At 42.3% G+C, this 16,148-nt stretch overlaps 1 protein-coding gene and 1 non-coding gene across 2 annotated transcripts; one reads left to right on the plus strand and one right to left on the minus strand.

Annotated features, from left to right (window-relative positions):
- Window positions 1–592: 592 nt before the first annotated feature.
- TRNAL-CAG lies at window positions 593–673 on the minus strand. The gene has a single exon. It is a non-coding gene; the product is annotated as a tRNA-Leu (tRNA).
- Window positions 674–6,017: 5,344 nt separating this feature from the next.
- LOC124660563 (GDSL esterase/lipase At5g37690-like) lies at window positions 6,018–7,464 on the plus strand. The gene is made up of 4 exons (XM_047198387.1): window positions 6,018–6,315; window positions 6,402–6,535; window positions 6,647–6,898; window positions 6,970–7,464. The coding sequence occupies exons 1-4, from the start codon at window positions 6,063–6,065 to the stop codon at window positions 7,462–7,464; spliced, it is 1,134 nt and encodes a 377-aa protein (XP_047054343.1). The 5' UTR covers window positions 6,018–6,062.
- The last annotated feature ends 8,684 nt before the right edge of the window (window positions 7,465–16,148 follow it).

Raw genomic sequence — 16,148 nt, forward strand, 5'->3', positions numbered from 1 at the left:
TTAAGTGCCCTGCAGAGCAACTTTGGTGCCCGACGACGCAGTTTTGAACCCTGCAGAGTAACTTTGGCGCCCGACCGAGCAATTTTTAGTGTCCTGCGAGCAACTTTGGTACTCGGCCGAGCAATTTTAGTGTCATGTAGAGTAACATTAGGAGTTGTTGCTGCAGCTGTTGTGAAGCCTACCATCGTTGCGAATTGTTGCACACCAAAGTTGCTTTGCCGCATACCAAAATTGTTTTCCCGTGCAACAAAGTTGCTCTATCGTGCATCAAAGTTGCTTGTTAAAAAATTGTGTCAAAACATATGAAAATATGGTCTAGTTTCGAAGCTCTCGTCGTTCGGATTCTAAAAGTGAAAACGGATTGTAATTTCGTTGCGGCGTTTAAAAGTTACAGCTTTTTTTAAACAACAAAGTGATATCAGCTAGCCTACCTTTTTTTACAGCTGTATACATCTTTCCGTGTGAGCACTTTTCATTTTGGTACGACCGCTCAGAATAACTAATGGGCATGCGGCCGCTCGCTAGCTGCATCCGAAAAAAAAAGGTGCAGGATGCAGTAAAATAGGAAAATAACAAAAATGAAAAAGAAATTTGTCAAGAGTGGGATTTGAACCCACGCCCTTTCGGACCAGTACCTGAAACTGGCGCCTTAGACCAACTCGGCCATCTTGACATTATGCTTATCGAAGTAAGCGTACATTATTTGTAGTTTAACTGGGATCGGCAACCTTTCACCAACTTCGCTTCACGGCTAAATATCTGATTGCTTTTAACTCGCCTGTCTAGGTCGCCCCCTAGCCATGCACTATAGTTTCTAGACAGTGGAAACACAAATATATGATGATTTAGTACATAACCCTTATCGGTAGATTATTAAGTGTGCCATTATCATGTAAACATACTTATTGGAGAGTAAGATATGAAAAACAAAGTAAACTCGCTTATTGCAGAATATATCTAACACATTTGGAAGCGATCCTTGTGCAATTCGTGGGCACTTGTGCTGGTTAAATTGCTCACTGAATCACGCATGCATGAGCCAGCTGCTAAATTGCTAATTCAGCATAAAGCTAACGTCGTGTTGCCTATAACTTGCAGCCGTTCTTTTTATTCATAATGCACCACTACAAGTTGGACGCCATCGCTCTATAGTAGATCAAAACAAGATCAAAAATACAAATCCATTGTCAGAAATGATAACGAGTAGGGAAAAAACGCATCTTAGCTGAGCTGTGATATCAGATTGTATGATTATATGAATAATGCTTCATTTGTTTGATGTTCGTGCTCGTTAAACACGTCTATCCAAGAATCAACAATAGATGGACAACTATAGTACCCGTGTTAGAGATGCTTAGGGGTCAAGTTTTCCGATCTTATAAAGAGGATGTTATACGCAAATCAGTTTCATCATCCATTCCGTTGTTTGATGAAACGGAGAATACAATAATCCCTCTAGAAGATTTTGTGTTAAAAGGGGTATTTTTTGAGGCAAATCAGTGGGTTTCCCCACTATGTATATTTATAATTTTTTTAAAGAGTTTATGTACATGAGAAGCAATTGCTAGAGATAAGCAATGGCTGGCTATCTAGAAGGCCATAGACCTAAAACGAGAAGAAAGAAAAAAAAAATCCAGTATTATCAAAATCTCTCAACCCATGTATGGAGAACATCATAAGACTTTCTAGGAGCCTTGTGCAAAAGAAGAGAAATCTCTTCCTTGAACTTTCTTCTATATCTGTAGAGATTTGGTGCAATGCTTTTGAAGATAAAATTATTTCTAGTTGTCCAGATATCCCAAGTAGTCAGCATAATCAATTCCATGAAAATGGTACTTTGAGGGACAATTTTAAACTTGTGATAATACTTTGAATATCCATTTGCTGAGGAGGTGTCCAATCTAGGCAAAGATACTGCCAACACATCTTAGCAAAAGGACATTTAAAAAATAAGTAGTATCTGGATTCCAACTCATCTTGGCCACAGAGAATGCAAGAATAATTGTCCATGAAAAAATTCTTCCTTTTTTAGCATTGCTCTTGTATTGAGACGATTATGAATCAAAAGCCAACAGAAAACTTTGTGCTGGTGTAGTGCCACCCAAGTCCATGAGGGATTTATACACTTTAGATGCCTTAGTGCTTACAGAATTCCCGAAAACTATCCAAACATCAGAACCAGCAGCCGGTTCAAGATTCAAAAGCAGGGCTTGAAAAAGGTGAAATTGTGGCAGTGCTTCTTCGGAAAGAGGTAGATGAAATAGATCAGACACCTCTTGTGCAATAATAGCTTGATTAATAGAAATGTCCTCATCCTTGCAAAAGGAGTAAAGATGAGGCCAAGTTTCATTAAGAGGAGCAGCCGCCCATTTATCCTACCAAAGAAGAATATAATTTCCTTGGATGAAATCACACACAGCCACATTTTTGAAGGCTGAGAGCATCTTTAAACAATCTCTCCACCAAAAAGAGACTTCCCTTGTTCTAGCAGGAGGTAGCTAGGAAGGTCGAATAGTATAATTCCCATGACATTTTAACCCAAGGCAGGTCAGATGTGTTGTAGAATTTATGCATATGTTTCATAAGTAGGTAATCATTCTGAACAGAAAGGTTAAGAACCCCCAATCCCCCTTGATCTTTTGGCTGCAGACTAACTCCCATGCAGCCAGAGGAGGAGAATTTTTCTGTAAATCTTTATCCCTCCATAGACAATGCCTTCTATATTTATCAACTTCATCTATCACCCATTGGTAAATCTTGAGAGAGCAAAGATAGAACATGGGTAGAGATGAAAGAACTGAATTAACCATCCTGAGTTTAGTGCCATAATTCAAGTACATTGCACATGCTGGTAGTCTTCTCTGAACAATTTGTATTAGGTGCAGGAAAAATTCTTTTCTAGGCTTAGTTGTGCTTAAAGGCGGCCCCAAATAGGTGAAGGGCAAACTCCCTTGTTGACAATCAAGTGCTATAGTGAAAAGAGTGACCCCATCCTCAGCAACATTTATTGGTATTAGGCTGGATTTGGAAAAAATGACTCTCAAGCCAGAAGCATCTCCAAAAACCTGAAGCAACTGCTATAGATGCCTAAGTTGTTGCACATCTGCCTGAAGAATGACAAGAGTGTCATCAGCATATTGCAGGATAGGAAAGGAAGGGGAGCATTGTAAAGCCAGATGTCTGGTGAGAAGACCATCAACCATTGCTTCATTAACAAGAGACTGAAGCACATCAGCAGCCAGGACAAAAAGCAGAAGTGAAAGGGGGTCACCCTGCCTTACCCCTCTCTTACACTGAAAAGAATCCAGGAATGTCATTTAGGAGAACATAAGAGGTTGCTGAATCAAGTATCTGTTTAATCCAGGAGCACCAAATTGGTCCAAAACCCTTAGCCTCTGCCAAAATGAAAGAGTGATTCACTTTATCAAATGCCCTTTCAAAGTCAATTTTGAGGGCTACAACCTCCTTTTTAGATTTATGATAGTAATGCAGGTACTCAACCCAGGTTAAGCAATCCTGCATATTTCTAGACTTGATAAATTCATACTGATTTTCATGAGTGATGCTATGGATGATAGTTTGGAGCCTATTAGCTAGTAGCTTGGTGATTAGCTTTAGAGTACAGTTCAACAGAGAAATTGGTCTGAAGTCATGCACAGTCTCAGCATTATCTTTCTTTGGCACAAGAGTAATGTAACAACTATTTATACTCTGGAGACAGAGATTTCCTTGATGGAATTGATCAAAAAGATCATATAAATCTTTCTTGATGATAGGCCAACATTTTCTAAGGAATTCAGCAGTGAACCCATCAGGCCCTGGAGATTTGTTATTGGGAAAAACCCTTAATGACTGCATCAATTTCATCATGAGTGAAAGGGGCTTCTAAAAAGCAAGATCAATGTCATTATGCAACAAATGTGCAAAGGGAGAGATAGAGGCAGTGTTCTCAGTCTGTCCCAGACTCTCCATATAGGCTTGTAGAAGCAAAGTGGCCTTAGAATTATGATCACTTACATGAGCACCAAAGGTGTCAGTGATAGTAGCTATATGATTCTTACTTTTCTGACTTGAGGCCGTAGAATGAAATAACGTAGAATTTTCATCCCCCAAAGTCACCCATTTAATTTCCCCCCTCTGTTTCTAGTAGGCCAATTGCTGTTGCAGAAGAGTGGCAAAGTGCCTTTTCATGGCAGCTCGGAATGAAATTTCCATAGCATAGAGGTCTCTGAAATTTTCAATGGCATCCATGAGGGAGATTAGTGAATCCAAATCAGCTATATCTTCCTTAATGGATGATAGCTTTCTGGCCCATGTCTTAAGATCTTTGCGAAAATCTTAAACTTAGGAGTGATTCTCTTAGCTGCATCTGCATAATGAATAGACTGAGTCCAAGCTCCTTGAACTAATGATAAAAATCCTTCCATATTTAACCAATGATTTTCAAATCTGAAGTCCCGAGACTTGGGGATGGCAGTTTCTACAGAAATTACACATGGGACATGGTCTGAGGTGGTCATAGCAAGAGGAGCAGCCATAGTATTTGGGAAATTTTCAGTCCAAGCCAGGGAAGAAAAAAAAAAACCAATCCAGTCTCTGAAGCAGGGGAGTATTTTTCATGTTGCTCCAAGTATATTTTCTTCCCTTAAGGGGGATATCAACTAAACCAAGATGACTAATTGTCTCATTGAATAAAATCATTTCATTAATATTGCCACATGATCTGTTACTATCTTGTGGTGATCTAATAAGATTAAAATCACCAACCATCATATAATTTTCAGCTGAGGGAATATGTATGTCATGCATCCACTGCAAGAACTGTAATTGTTTATTATCAGTACAAGGAGCATAAATATTGGTCAAAGTCCAATAAGTATTAGATTTGGTGGCATGAAACTTTACTAAGAGGGCATATTTATTCTGGAAAACTTCAGCTCCAGAAAATACTGAACTATCCCAAATAGTTATGATACCTTCTGATCGGCCAACAGAAGGAACGAATGCAAATGAGTCAAAGTTTCTAGGACAGAACTGTCTGAGGAATGTGATGTCAACATGTTCCCTTTTTTATTCCTGCAAACAGATAACATGGCACTCTCTCGAATTTTATCAAAAATGAGTGTCCATTTAGCTGGGTCATTAAGACCCCTAATATTCCAGTTCAAGACTTTCCAGATGATCTTATGCATCGAAAACACACATAAATTGTGAGACAAATTGTCAAACTCAAGCTGACAGAGAAAGCATAGACCATGAGCAACACATCCAACTTAAAGTATCCATTACATGCATATATATATATGGAAGTCCAAAATATAGCACCCTAAGAGAAAGGCTAGCACTTGGCAGTGAAACTGGGTGATATTACAAGGCTCGCTAACATAGTAACTGCCCCATACAAAGGGCCAAAAGGCATCATCTAACTGAACTAGAAAGATGCATGCATCACTTCTTCTTGAACCAAAAGTGGTATTTCAAAAGGATCATTTCACCAACGGACATGTCGGGGCATCACACCTCCGTCAGCAGAGGAATAAGTACGTTAGTTTTTTTTTTTTTTTTTTGCGAAGAAGATACTGTATTACTGAAGCAAACTTACCAAAATATCAAATGATGCATCACGTGGTGCACGTGATAAGCTATCTCAAACCAACCAAAACGAAAATATCAAATGATGGAAAGGACGGTCTCAAGAGTTGACAGGGAGACTGCAGACGCTCCAACCGAGTAATCGTGGGTGCTAACCTTATTAAGAGACTAATAAAGTGAGACACTTGGTTTTATTTCTACATAGTATTGTATGAGTCCGCTTGTGTGTTCGTTTATTTTCCTACTTTTGCGGTGGTTCAGCACTCACCTGAAGATGATCTGTAAACTATTGTACCTGACGATAAGGACCTTTGTAGGGTCGACCCAAAACTAGCTCGGGCCTATAAGTAGCTGCCTCTTGCCTAGCTACTACCTTATTTCAATCAGTGCTGAGTACTTTTGATTAAATAGCTAAATACTGTACAGAAGCTTTAGAGTTAAGCTCCCCCTAGCCATCTTTTAACAAGGCCATGAAGGGTGTTGTTGCTGGCATTATCATGGTGCTTTGTGCCGTCGCCGGGTTCCAGCCATCTTTTAAGAGCGCAAGAGCTGTGCCAGCGATTTATGTGCTGGGGGATTCGACACTCGACGTGGGCAACAACAACTACTTGCTGGGGAAAAGTGTCCCAAATGCCCTCAGGCCCTTCTATGGCGTCGACTTCCCCGGAGGACCTATGCCCACCGGAAGGTACAGCAATGGCTACAACATCGCCGACTACATCGGTACGTATGCACGTGCTTTTGATCAGCCGATCATATCAATTCGTGGAGAAATGATGATGTACTAATTTCTGTAACTCATCATGCAGCAAAAAATCTGGGGTTCAAGAGGAGCCCTCCGGCGTACCTGTCCCTGGAAGCGCATCATCGTCAGCTGGTCCGGAGTGCTCTACATGGAGGAGTAAGCTACGCTTCCGCCGGAGCTGGGATTCTCGATTCAACGGTAAGTGCTAGCTACTACTTACAAAGAATTGGTACTGTAGTATATTAGTACCAAACTATTAAGTTAAGCCAGATCGAGAGAGATATTATTCATCTGGAAATTTGGGTGCAGAACGCCGGGAACAACATCCCGTTGTCGAAGCAGGTCAAGTACTTTCATCTGTCAAAACTGGTGATGGAGGCCAAGGAAGGATCCCAAGTGGTGAGCGACCACCTCGCCAGATCCTTCTTCATCCTCGGCATCGGCAGCAACGACCTGTACCAGTTCGTGCTGGAGCAGCAAGCCAAGAACAAGTCGGCGACACAGAGCGACGCCGCCGCGCTCTACGACAGCCTCATGTCCAACTACTCCGCCACCATCACGGTTATTACTTGAATATAGTACTCCAAAGGTTCAAACAGCTAACCGCTTCTAACCAATCATATTATGTATAGGATCTGTACACGATGGGTGCGAGGAAGATCGGGATCATCAACGCGGGCGCAACCGGGTGCATCCCTCGGGTACGCGCGCACACAGCGACCGGCGCGTGCGACAATGGCCTAAACGAGCTCGTGGTGGGGTTCAATGGCGCCCTCAGCTCCTTCCTCGCCGGCGGCCTAGCGCCCAAACTCCCGGGCCTCGCCTACTCGCTCGCCGACAACTTCGCCCACAGGCTAGACATCATCGCTCACCCGCAGGCCGCAGGTTTCGTTGACACGGCTAGCGCGTGCTGCGGGAGCGGGAAGCTGGGTGCGGAGGGCGATTGCTTGCCAACCTCGAGAATATGTGAGAACCGTGATGGCTACATCTACTGGGATTGGATCCATGCCACCCAGCGGGCGGCCGAGCTTGCGGCCCAGGCATTCTTCCGTGGCCCGGCCCAGTTTACCACGCCTATTAGTTTCAAGCAACTTGCAGAAAAGAGCTATCCCCTCCCATCCATATAGTAATCAGCGACACATAATTTGCATAGAAGTGAGTAATTAATTAAATATGTTGTTGCATAAAATTTAATAACTTTTTTTCGATAAAGATAACTTTTTTATTTACATGATTTTGTACGCTGTAATTACCTTTTAGCACCGAAAGTACCATCTACAAGTGTGGAACAATGTGGGTCGATGCTTTATTCCATCCCGAATGCAGGCACGCACCCAAAACTTTCGAACAAAGATAAACTTTGCTTGGAAATTTGGCACAATAGCCCTATTTAAATAATAATATTAAAAAAACTCTTATGCATAACTCTTGTCCCCAAGGAGTAATACTTAGTAGCATGACACCCTGACGGCACAGAGCCATCAGCCATGAAATTTAACATGCCAACATGAACCATGGAGCCATGCTATAGAGCATATGCCACCCTAGGCCACGACGTCATGAAAAGGGTTACTCACCAAATTGTTTTCGAGGCAAGTTTATTTTATGTTGAACTTTCATAAAATATTTTTGCCAAAATTCACACATGATCGCCCCAAGCTTGATCTCCTCGAAAAGCCCAAGCGTCCAACGTGATCGTGTGTCGTCTCATTACGCCCTTCCTCCAACAAATTATTGTTGCGAAAGATATAAACAGGCGTAGCCTGAACAGGGGTGTGCCAGCAGGAGCGGCACTTCCCCTTCATAGCATGACGCTCTAGCCAAGGAGTCATGATCAATAGCCTGGCTCCCTGGCCCTACAAGTCATGCTCATGAAGCTTTAAACCATGTAGCCATGCAATTGAGCATGCTAACAAGTGAACCAAGCCTAGCCCGGATGGCTAGTGAGGTGTTGATACCTATTTTGCACACCAGCTCGGCTTCAAGTACCAGCGTTGTTCGACACACCTACATTCTTGTAATTAAGGGCGTGTTTGGTTGTCTGGGCCGATTTCCTGCGTCACTGGCGCAGCGGAAAGGACCCGTGCGTGTTCAAGACGGGCCATGGGCAATAAAAGTGACTTTGTTTGGTGGCGGAGATTTCTCGGCCCCGTGGAGATTTGAGCTCTGGCCGTTTGGTAGGCCTTGTAGCAGCCCAGAACGGCGTCTCTGCTGTTTGGTTGCAACCCATAATCCGGTTCTGGTAACCTCTTCCCTTCATTGGTGAGGTTACCAGCGGTCAACAGCACAAGTAAGAACATAATCATAGACGATAGAGAACTTAGCAGTGATCATAGACGACACAAGTTCACGACACAATATTTTACAGACACGATCATAGTTCTAGGCACGACAGACAGGATCATAGTTCAACACACTTGACACGACCTGGTACCAGGTTAGCTTCAGACATGGTGCTCTGTTGACACCAATTTTGTCTCGATTATATATAGACATAATTAAATAAAAAAAATAAGAGTTTTCGTACAAATAAAATAAAACATATTTGTCTTTTGGACATTGCGCCAACTACGATGGTCTAATATTGACTAAAATAAGCAAAGTCGCGGTGACAATAAATAATCGACCGCGAGATCAAAATTATATCGGCATCACCTCGACAACCCTATGAAATACTGTCGCGTCATATAAAATTATTTTGTTGAAATATTTCATCAAACAAAATTTGCACCATTGGAATATGAGCTAACATGTGACAATCTAGCTAACATACAGGTCATTGGGCCATAACCAAAGAAACTACGTACGTGCAGCTCTACAATGTTGCATGGATTTTGCGGCACCATGCCTTAATTAACATATAATAATATACCCAGCCCATGGCCCATATGCATGCAATTAGCCTACTTAATTCAAAGACTAATTGTAAACTCTCAAAGCCCACACAAACGACTAGCTAATGGGTAGTAGGGTAGTATGCTCTGGCTGGACTCCATCGCTCGATCCAAGTCCACGCTAGAAAACTTAGGCTCCAATCTGCAAACCATCCACGACGCCCACGTCTGTGCCCACGATCTGCAGTACGTGCGCGCGCCGTCTCTGGGACGTCTTTGCCTATATAAAGAGCAGCAAACCAGAGAAGCCAGGCGAATCACCATTCGCGAATCATCCGTCAAGAATCACCAAATCAGTCCATCGCTGCTGCCTAAAAAAACACCCACCCACGCTGCTGCTAGGCTATACTCGCACATACGCGTTGCCGGCCACTCGCTGTACGCGTTGCCGGCCGATCGTCGCCCACGCTGCTGAAAGAACACCCGGCGCTCCTACATCTCCACGCAAAGGTAATAAAAAGAAGGTTCATACTCTCCTGCTCCCATGGTGATTGTTGCTCCATACAACACATATATTTTCTAGTTTCAAATCCCTTCATAATCCAAAGTTCATATCTTGTTTGGTCTCATGATGATCTTTGATCTCATGTGATACACTTCAAGAATAGAACCAAAGTTCATATCTTGTTTGGTCTCATGATGATTTTGGATCTCATGTGATACACTTCAAGAATAGAACCAAGTTCATATCTTGTTTGGTCTCGTGATGATCTTTGGATCTCATGTGATACAATTCAAGAATAGAACTAAAATAGATATTGATTGGATTGCACATATTGCTCTAACTTGCCCAAATTAATATATCCCTTGTTTTGGTCTCATGGTAAAATCCCATGAAGATACAAATCGGGATAATCAACCAAAGCCTACTTTGGTCTCATAGTGATCATTGGTCCTATGATGATACAAATTAGGTGCACATATTAATTAAAATCATCCTTGGTTCGGTCGCATGGCGATTCCGATATCCATGTTGATACAAATCAAGGATAGATGTACAAATAAAATTCACATTGCAATGTTGTAGTAATCAAGACCATTCTCCTCCATCTAAGGTGATGGTATAGCCAATGTTCTGCTAGCCGTGTAGGTCTGAAACAAAGATCAAATAAAATATTGATGCATGCCATTTGCCTAGCTACTCAACCTTGATCAACATAGGGGTTTAATTAGCCAGGTAGTATTAAATTCTAGAAGAATCAAACTTTTCATGCGTTCAGCCAAATATATTAAATATGCACTGGCTAGGTAGCATCATACATGGTTAGGGTACTAGTAGATGCGCATGTCAGAATTAGACCAAGCAAATCAAGTTATGCTAGTCCTTTGTATTGGCTTAATCCGAAAATTAATTAAACTTTGTCTAGCTAGTACTAGGCGTGTTGGGTGTTGGCCCAAAGTAGATTATACACTCCCATCATATGGATGTATGTCTCAGCCAACATAAGACAAAGATAATTTTCCCATATTATTTCTGTACTAGATATGATATAGTGCAGTTGAAATATTTTCCTAACTCCATTACGTATGAGGAGTTCCAAATCATATATGATATCTGGTACACCATACTGTTAGTGCTAAAATGAATATGACAATCAAGTAATCATGCATGACATTTACTTTATGTATAGTTTAGCCGCATATAGCTTGACTGAATTAATAATTGTCATCATGCCCATGGAAAATATAAATAGATAAATATTCTCTTGTTTGGTCACACTACATACTGCTATGATAGTGATGATACAAATAAGAAGAAAATAACCATGCTTCACTCGGTTATGCTACACGTGGGCATATTGCCACACGGTGCTAGTAATAATACAAGTGAAGTAAAACTTAGCAAAATATGTTCATATAGAAACACTAGTCTCTCATAAAAAGCTAGTGCATTAACATATGTGTTGAAATCATATATAGCACCATCAAGCTGCATGCATATATTCATTGAAAAGTCAGCATGCTCACAAATTAACATATACTCTTGTTTGGTCACACTACATACTGCTATGATAGTGATGATACAAATAAGAAGAAAATAACCATACTTCACTCGGTTATGCTACACGTGGGCATATTGTCACACGGCGCTAGTAATAATACAAGTGAAGTGAAACTTAATGAAATATGTTCATATAGAAACACTAGTCCCTCATACAAAACTAGTGCATTAACATAGGTGTTGAAACCATATTGCACCACCAAGTTGCATGCATATATTCAATGGAAAGTCCGTATACTCCCAAATCAACATATACTCTTACTTGGTCACACTACATGCTATGCTATGCTAGTGATGATACAACTAAGAAGAAATAACCATACTTCTCTTGGTTATGCTACACGTGGGCATATTGCTACACGGCGCTAGTTATAACACAAGTGAGGCCAAAGATAAACAAATTCTCATGTGGCACACCTATCCAAGAAATGTAGGGTGAAATTGTGCCTAGCCAAATCAACTTGCATTTTTCACTAACCATCATGCTAGTAATATAATGAAGTTGAGTAGAAATTAAACTTGTTGCATGTTAAGAATATAGCATGCGCCATATAATAAATCATGTTACAATTTAAAATGTACAACAAAGTCTAGCTAGGCGGATCGCTGAAATAGATTTATCTAGTCTGGAATACAAAATGAACTAAGCTCTTCATATGAGCTATCATGCTCCAAATATCATTCAAAAGTCTACATATATATCTGCTGCTATAAAGTTCCTGAAAATGGATTAGCAGCTTCCGTAAGCATATTTCCATGCGCATGCTTTGACATGTAACACTGGGCCAAAATATAATAGAATGCACCTGATCAGTACTCCTACTAAAAAGATAAGGAATTAAACTAGGCATACGCCTAATTTTTAAAACGAGTTAGTACTACATCCACTAGTACTAAAGGAAATATAAAAGGTCAAGAATATGCAGTTGTCGCTTCATGCATGTAGAAAAGTTCTGTGCATGTTCCATAGCTAAATTTGCATGCGCTTCTTGTACTGATAATACTACTGCAAGAATAAATGATGATGCATGCGCACATATCCTATCCAGCAAATGGAGGATCAAAGCAAATACTATGCCTAGCTATATCAAAACTTCATTATATGCTACGTATATTTAAGTAGTAAAATAAATGAAGCATGCTAGGAAAACATATATCAAAAATAGATGCCAAGTATCTAGGAAGACAAACTTCAAGTTCGGCGAGCAGATTTCATCGACGACCGCGAGGAGGACTTCTTAGTTTATTTCACATTTTGTAACAGTCATATGATGTAATCCTATGTAATAGCTATTGTTGGAATTCTTAATCGTGGGTTTTCTCTCCGGAGATGTAATTAACAGTTCTTTTATGTAAATGTGAAAGTTCTGGAAATAAAGTACCTGCAATGTTTGATCCCTTTTATTTATCTTATGCACTACGCATCTAAAATTACTATCTGTCTCTATGACGTGGACGCGTACATTAGCTATTTTTGTCGCCGCCATTTTCCCGTCATCAGATTCTGGCACGCCCAGTGGGACATATTTCTCCCCTCATCTTCGAAATTCCAACATATAATACATCATATGGGTTCCTATATTACGTTTTCCCTATATATCCAAATTTCAGAGAACTAATATATAGTTCCTCCCTGTTTACAAGGTATGGAGAGGCAGGTTCAGCAGTTTGTGACCATCCGTTTTGGGAACCTCTGGCTGGATGTGCCACTCGGCCCGCTTGTGACTGCTGTCAGCGAGAGTTGGAAAAGCACAGCTGCGTCTCCAAGTGAACCTGAGAGGGAAGAAGAAGAAGTCAATTCAGTACCCATGGATGGGTTTGTTCCTGTGATCTCCAAGTCAACCAAGAGGAGGATGAGAGCCGCAGCAAGAGCTTCGGAAGCTGCTGCATATGATCAGCACGTGAGCGTGCACAAAACTGCGCCCTCTGGCTCGGTTCCTCCTGGCTTTGCAAAGGCACCATGTGCCAAGCCAGCAAATCAGCAGCCGCCACACAAGTTTAGTGGCACATCACTTCAGGAGTGGCCCATGCTTGCAAAAGGAGCTCCTCCATTGAAGATAGGCTCACCGCCACAATCTGTTTCAGCAAGAAGAGAGCCGTTTCCTTCGTCTACATCGACCAAGGTCGCGGTGCCGCTCACCCCTTCTAAATTGAAGGTGGGCACATCGGCAAACAACGTTGTACATGAAGCATCAGGGGCAAGCTCATACAAGCATGCGCCAAAGGCCTCGGGGGCGGCTCCTAAGCCTTCCGTGGCAGAAAAAGGCAAAGCTGTGATGGTGGAAGAGGCTGAAATTCCTCGACCACGCGGTCAGCTTCGCGTCGACGCACCGGAGTTCATCCCCACGTACATGGAGCCGGACACCAAACGTCCGCTCATGTGGCATGGAGTGTACCTCACTCCGGAAGATATTCGGACGGGCCATGTTGATCCGACCGCCGCAATTTCGGACCCCTTATCATCTTCGGTAGCAATGCCACGTCCGTCATTTGAAGCTTCCTTTGACCCGGCTCGTCACCGCCGCCGTCGTCAGCGGGATCATCAAGCATGGGTCAACCTGCCAAACGCAGTTGACTCCAACATAGCAACATGTCAGCGACAACAAGTTTCCCATCCCATTCGGAATAGAGATGGGAATGGCAACGCAAGAATCCGCGGAAGTCGTCATACTGATTTCCATAGAGTCATAACACAAAGCATATGTCAAACATTGAAAGATATGTTGCCAGGTCACTCCATGTCAGCAGATGATATTGGTGGCGCAATCATGCGGCGCGCAGATGCTCTCGCCAAATGGCCAGAGTATGATGAGTTTGTAAAAGAGGTACCTAAGAGAAGAGAGTATGTCACTCAAGCTGGCCGTGCAAGTGCAAGACGTGCAGCCTTGAAGAGAAGAGAGATGGCACTGCGTGCAGACTCTGGACACAGCAGAATAGAAGGCAAAAGTTCTCCATCTTCAAGTCAAGTCAGTAAGGGAAAAGTGAGTGATGTCTACGTTCCCCCTCCTTTCCTGTAGACAGTGTTGGGCCTCCAAGAGCAGAGGTTTGTAGAACAGCAGCAAGTTTCCCTTAAGTGGATACCCAAGGTTTATCGAACTCAGGGAGGAAGAGGTCAAAGATATCCCTCTCATGCAACCCCGCAACCACAAAGCAAGAAGTCTCTTGTGTCCCCAACACACCAAATAGGTGCACTAGTTCGGCGAAGAGATAGTGAAATACGGGTGGTATGAATATATATGAGCAGTAGCAACGGTGCCGGACAATAGCTTGCTGGCGTGTAGTTGATGGTGGTAGTATTGCAGCAGTAGTAACACGGTAAAACAAGTAAACAAGCAGCGATAGCAATATTTAGGAGCAAGGCCTAGGGATTACACTTTCACTAGTGGACACTCTCAACATTGATCACATAACTGAACGGATAAATGCATACTCTACACTTTTGTTGGATGATGAACACATTGCGTAGGATTACACGAACCCTCAATGCCGGAGTTAACAAGCTCCACAATAATGCTCATGTTTTAGTAACCTTTAGTGTAAGATAGATCAACAAACTAAACCGAGTACTAGCATAGCATGCACACTGTCACCTTCATGCATATGTAGGAGGAATAGATCACATCAATAATATCATAGCAATAGTTAACTCCATAATCTACAAGAGATCATGATCATAGCACAAACCAAGTACTAACACGGTGCACACACTGTCACCTTTACACACGTGCAGGAGGAATAGAACTACTTTAATAACACATCACTAGAGTAGCACATAGATAATAGTGATACAAAACTCAGATGAATCTCAATCATGTAAAGCAGCTCATGAGATCATTGTATTGAAGTACATAGAAGAGAGATTAACCACATAGCTACCGGTACAGCCCCGAGCCTCGATGGAGAACTACTCCCTCCTCATGGGAGCAGCAGCGGTGATGAAGATGGCGGTGGAGATGGCAGCGGTGTCAATGGAGGAGCCTTCCGGGGCACTCCCCGCTCCGGCAGGGTGCCGGAACAGAGACTCCTGTCCCCCAGATCTTGGCGTCGCGATGGCGGCGGCTCTGGAAGGTTTCTGTGGTTTTCGTCGAACGCATCAGGGTTTCTGATCCAGGGGCTTTATATAGGCGAAGAGGCGGCGCAGGAGGGTCGAAGGGGGGCCCACACCCTAGGGGGGCGCCCCCCCCCCTAGGCCGCGCCGGGGTGTGGTGTGGTGGCCCTGCCTCCCTTCTCTGGCGGTTCTCGTGTGTTCTGGATGCTTCCGGGTAAAATAGGAACCTGGGCGTTGATTTCGTCCGATTCCGAGAATATTTCGTTACTAGGATTTCTGAAACCAAAAACAGCAGAAAACAAGAATCGGCACTTCGGCATCTTGTTAATAGGTTAGTTCCGGAAAATGCACGAATATGACATAAAGTGTGCATAAAACATGTAGATAACATCAATAATGTGGCATGGAACATAAGAAATTATCGATACGTCGGAGACGTATCAGCATCCCCAAGCTTAGTTCTGCTCGTCCCGAGCAGGTAAAACGATAACACGGATAATTTCTGGAGTGACATGCCATCATAATCTTGATCATACTATTTGTAAAGCATATGTAGTGAATGCAGCGATCAAAACAATGTATATGACATGAGTAAACAAGTGAATCATATAGCAAAGACTTTTCATGAATAGCACTTCAAGACAAGCATCAATAAGTCTTGCATAAGAGTTAACTCATAAAGCAATAATTCAAAGTAAAGGCATTGAAGCAACACAAAAGAAGATTAAGTTTCAGCGGTTGCTTTCAACTTGTAACATGTATATCTCATGGATATTGTCAACATAGAGTAATATAATAAGTGCAATAAGCAAGTATGTAGGAATCAATGCACAGTTCACACAAGTGTTTGCTTCTTGAGGTGGAGAG

The sequence above is a fragment of the Lolium rigidum genome, chromosome 1 (genome assembly GCF_022539505.1).
Source record: "Lolium rigidum isolate FL_2022 chromosome 1, APGP_CSIRO_Lrig_0.1, whole genome shotgun sequence".
Lineage (NCBI taxonomy): Eukaryota > Viridiplantae > Streptophyta > Magnoliopsida > Poales > Poaceae > Lolium > Lolium rigidum.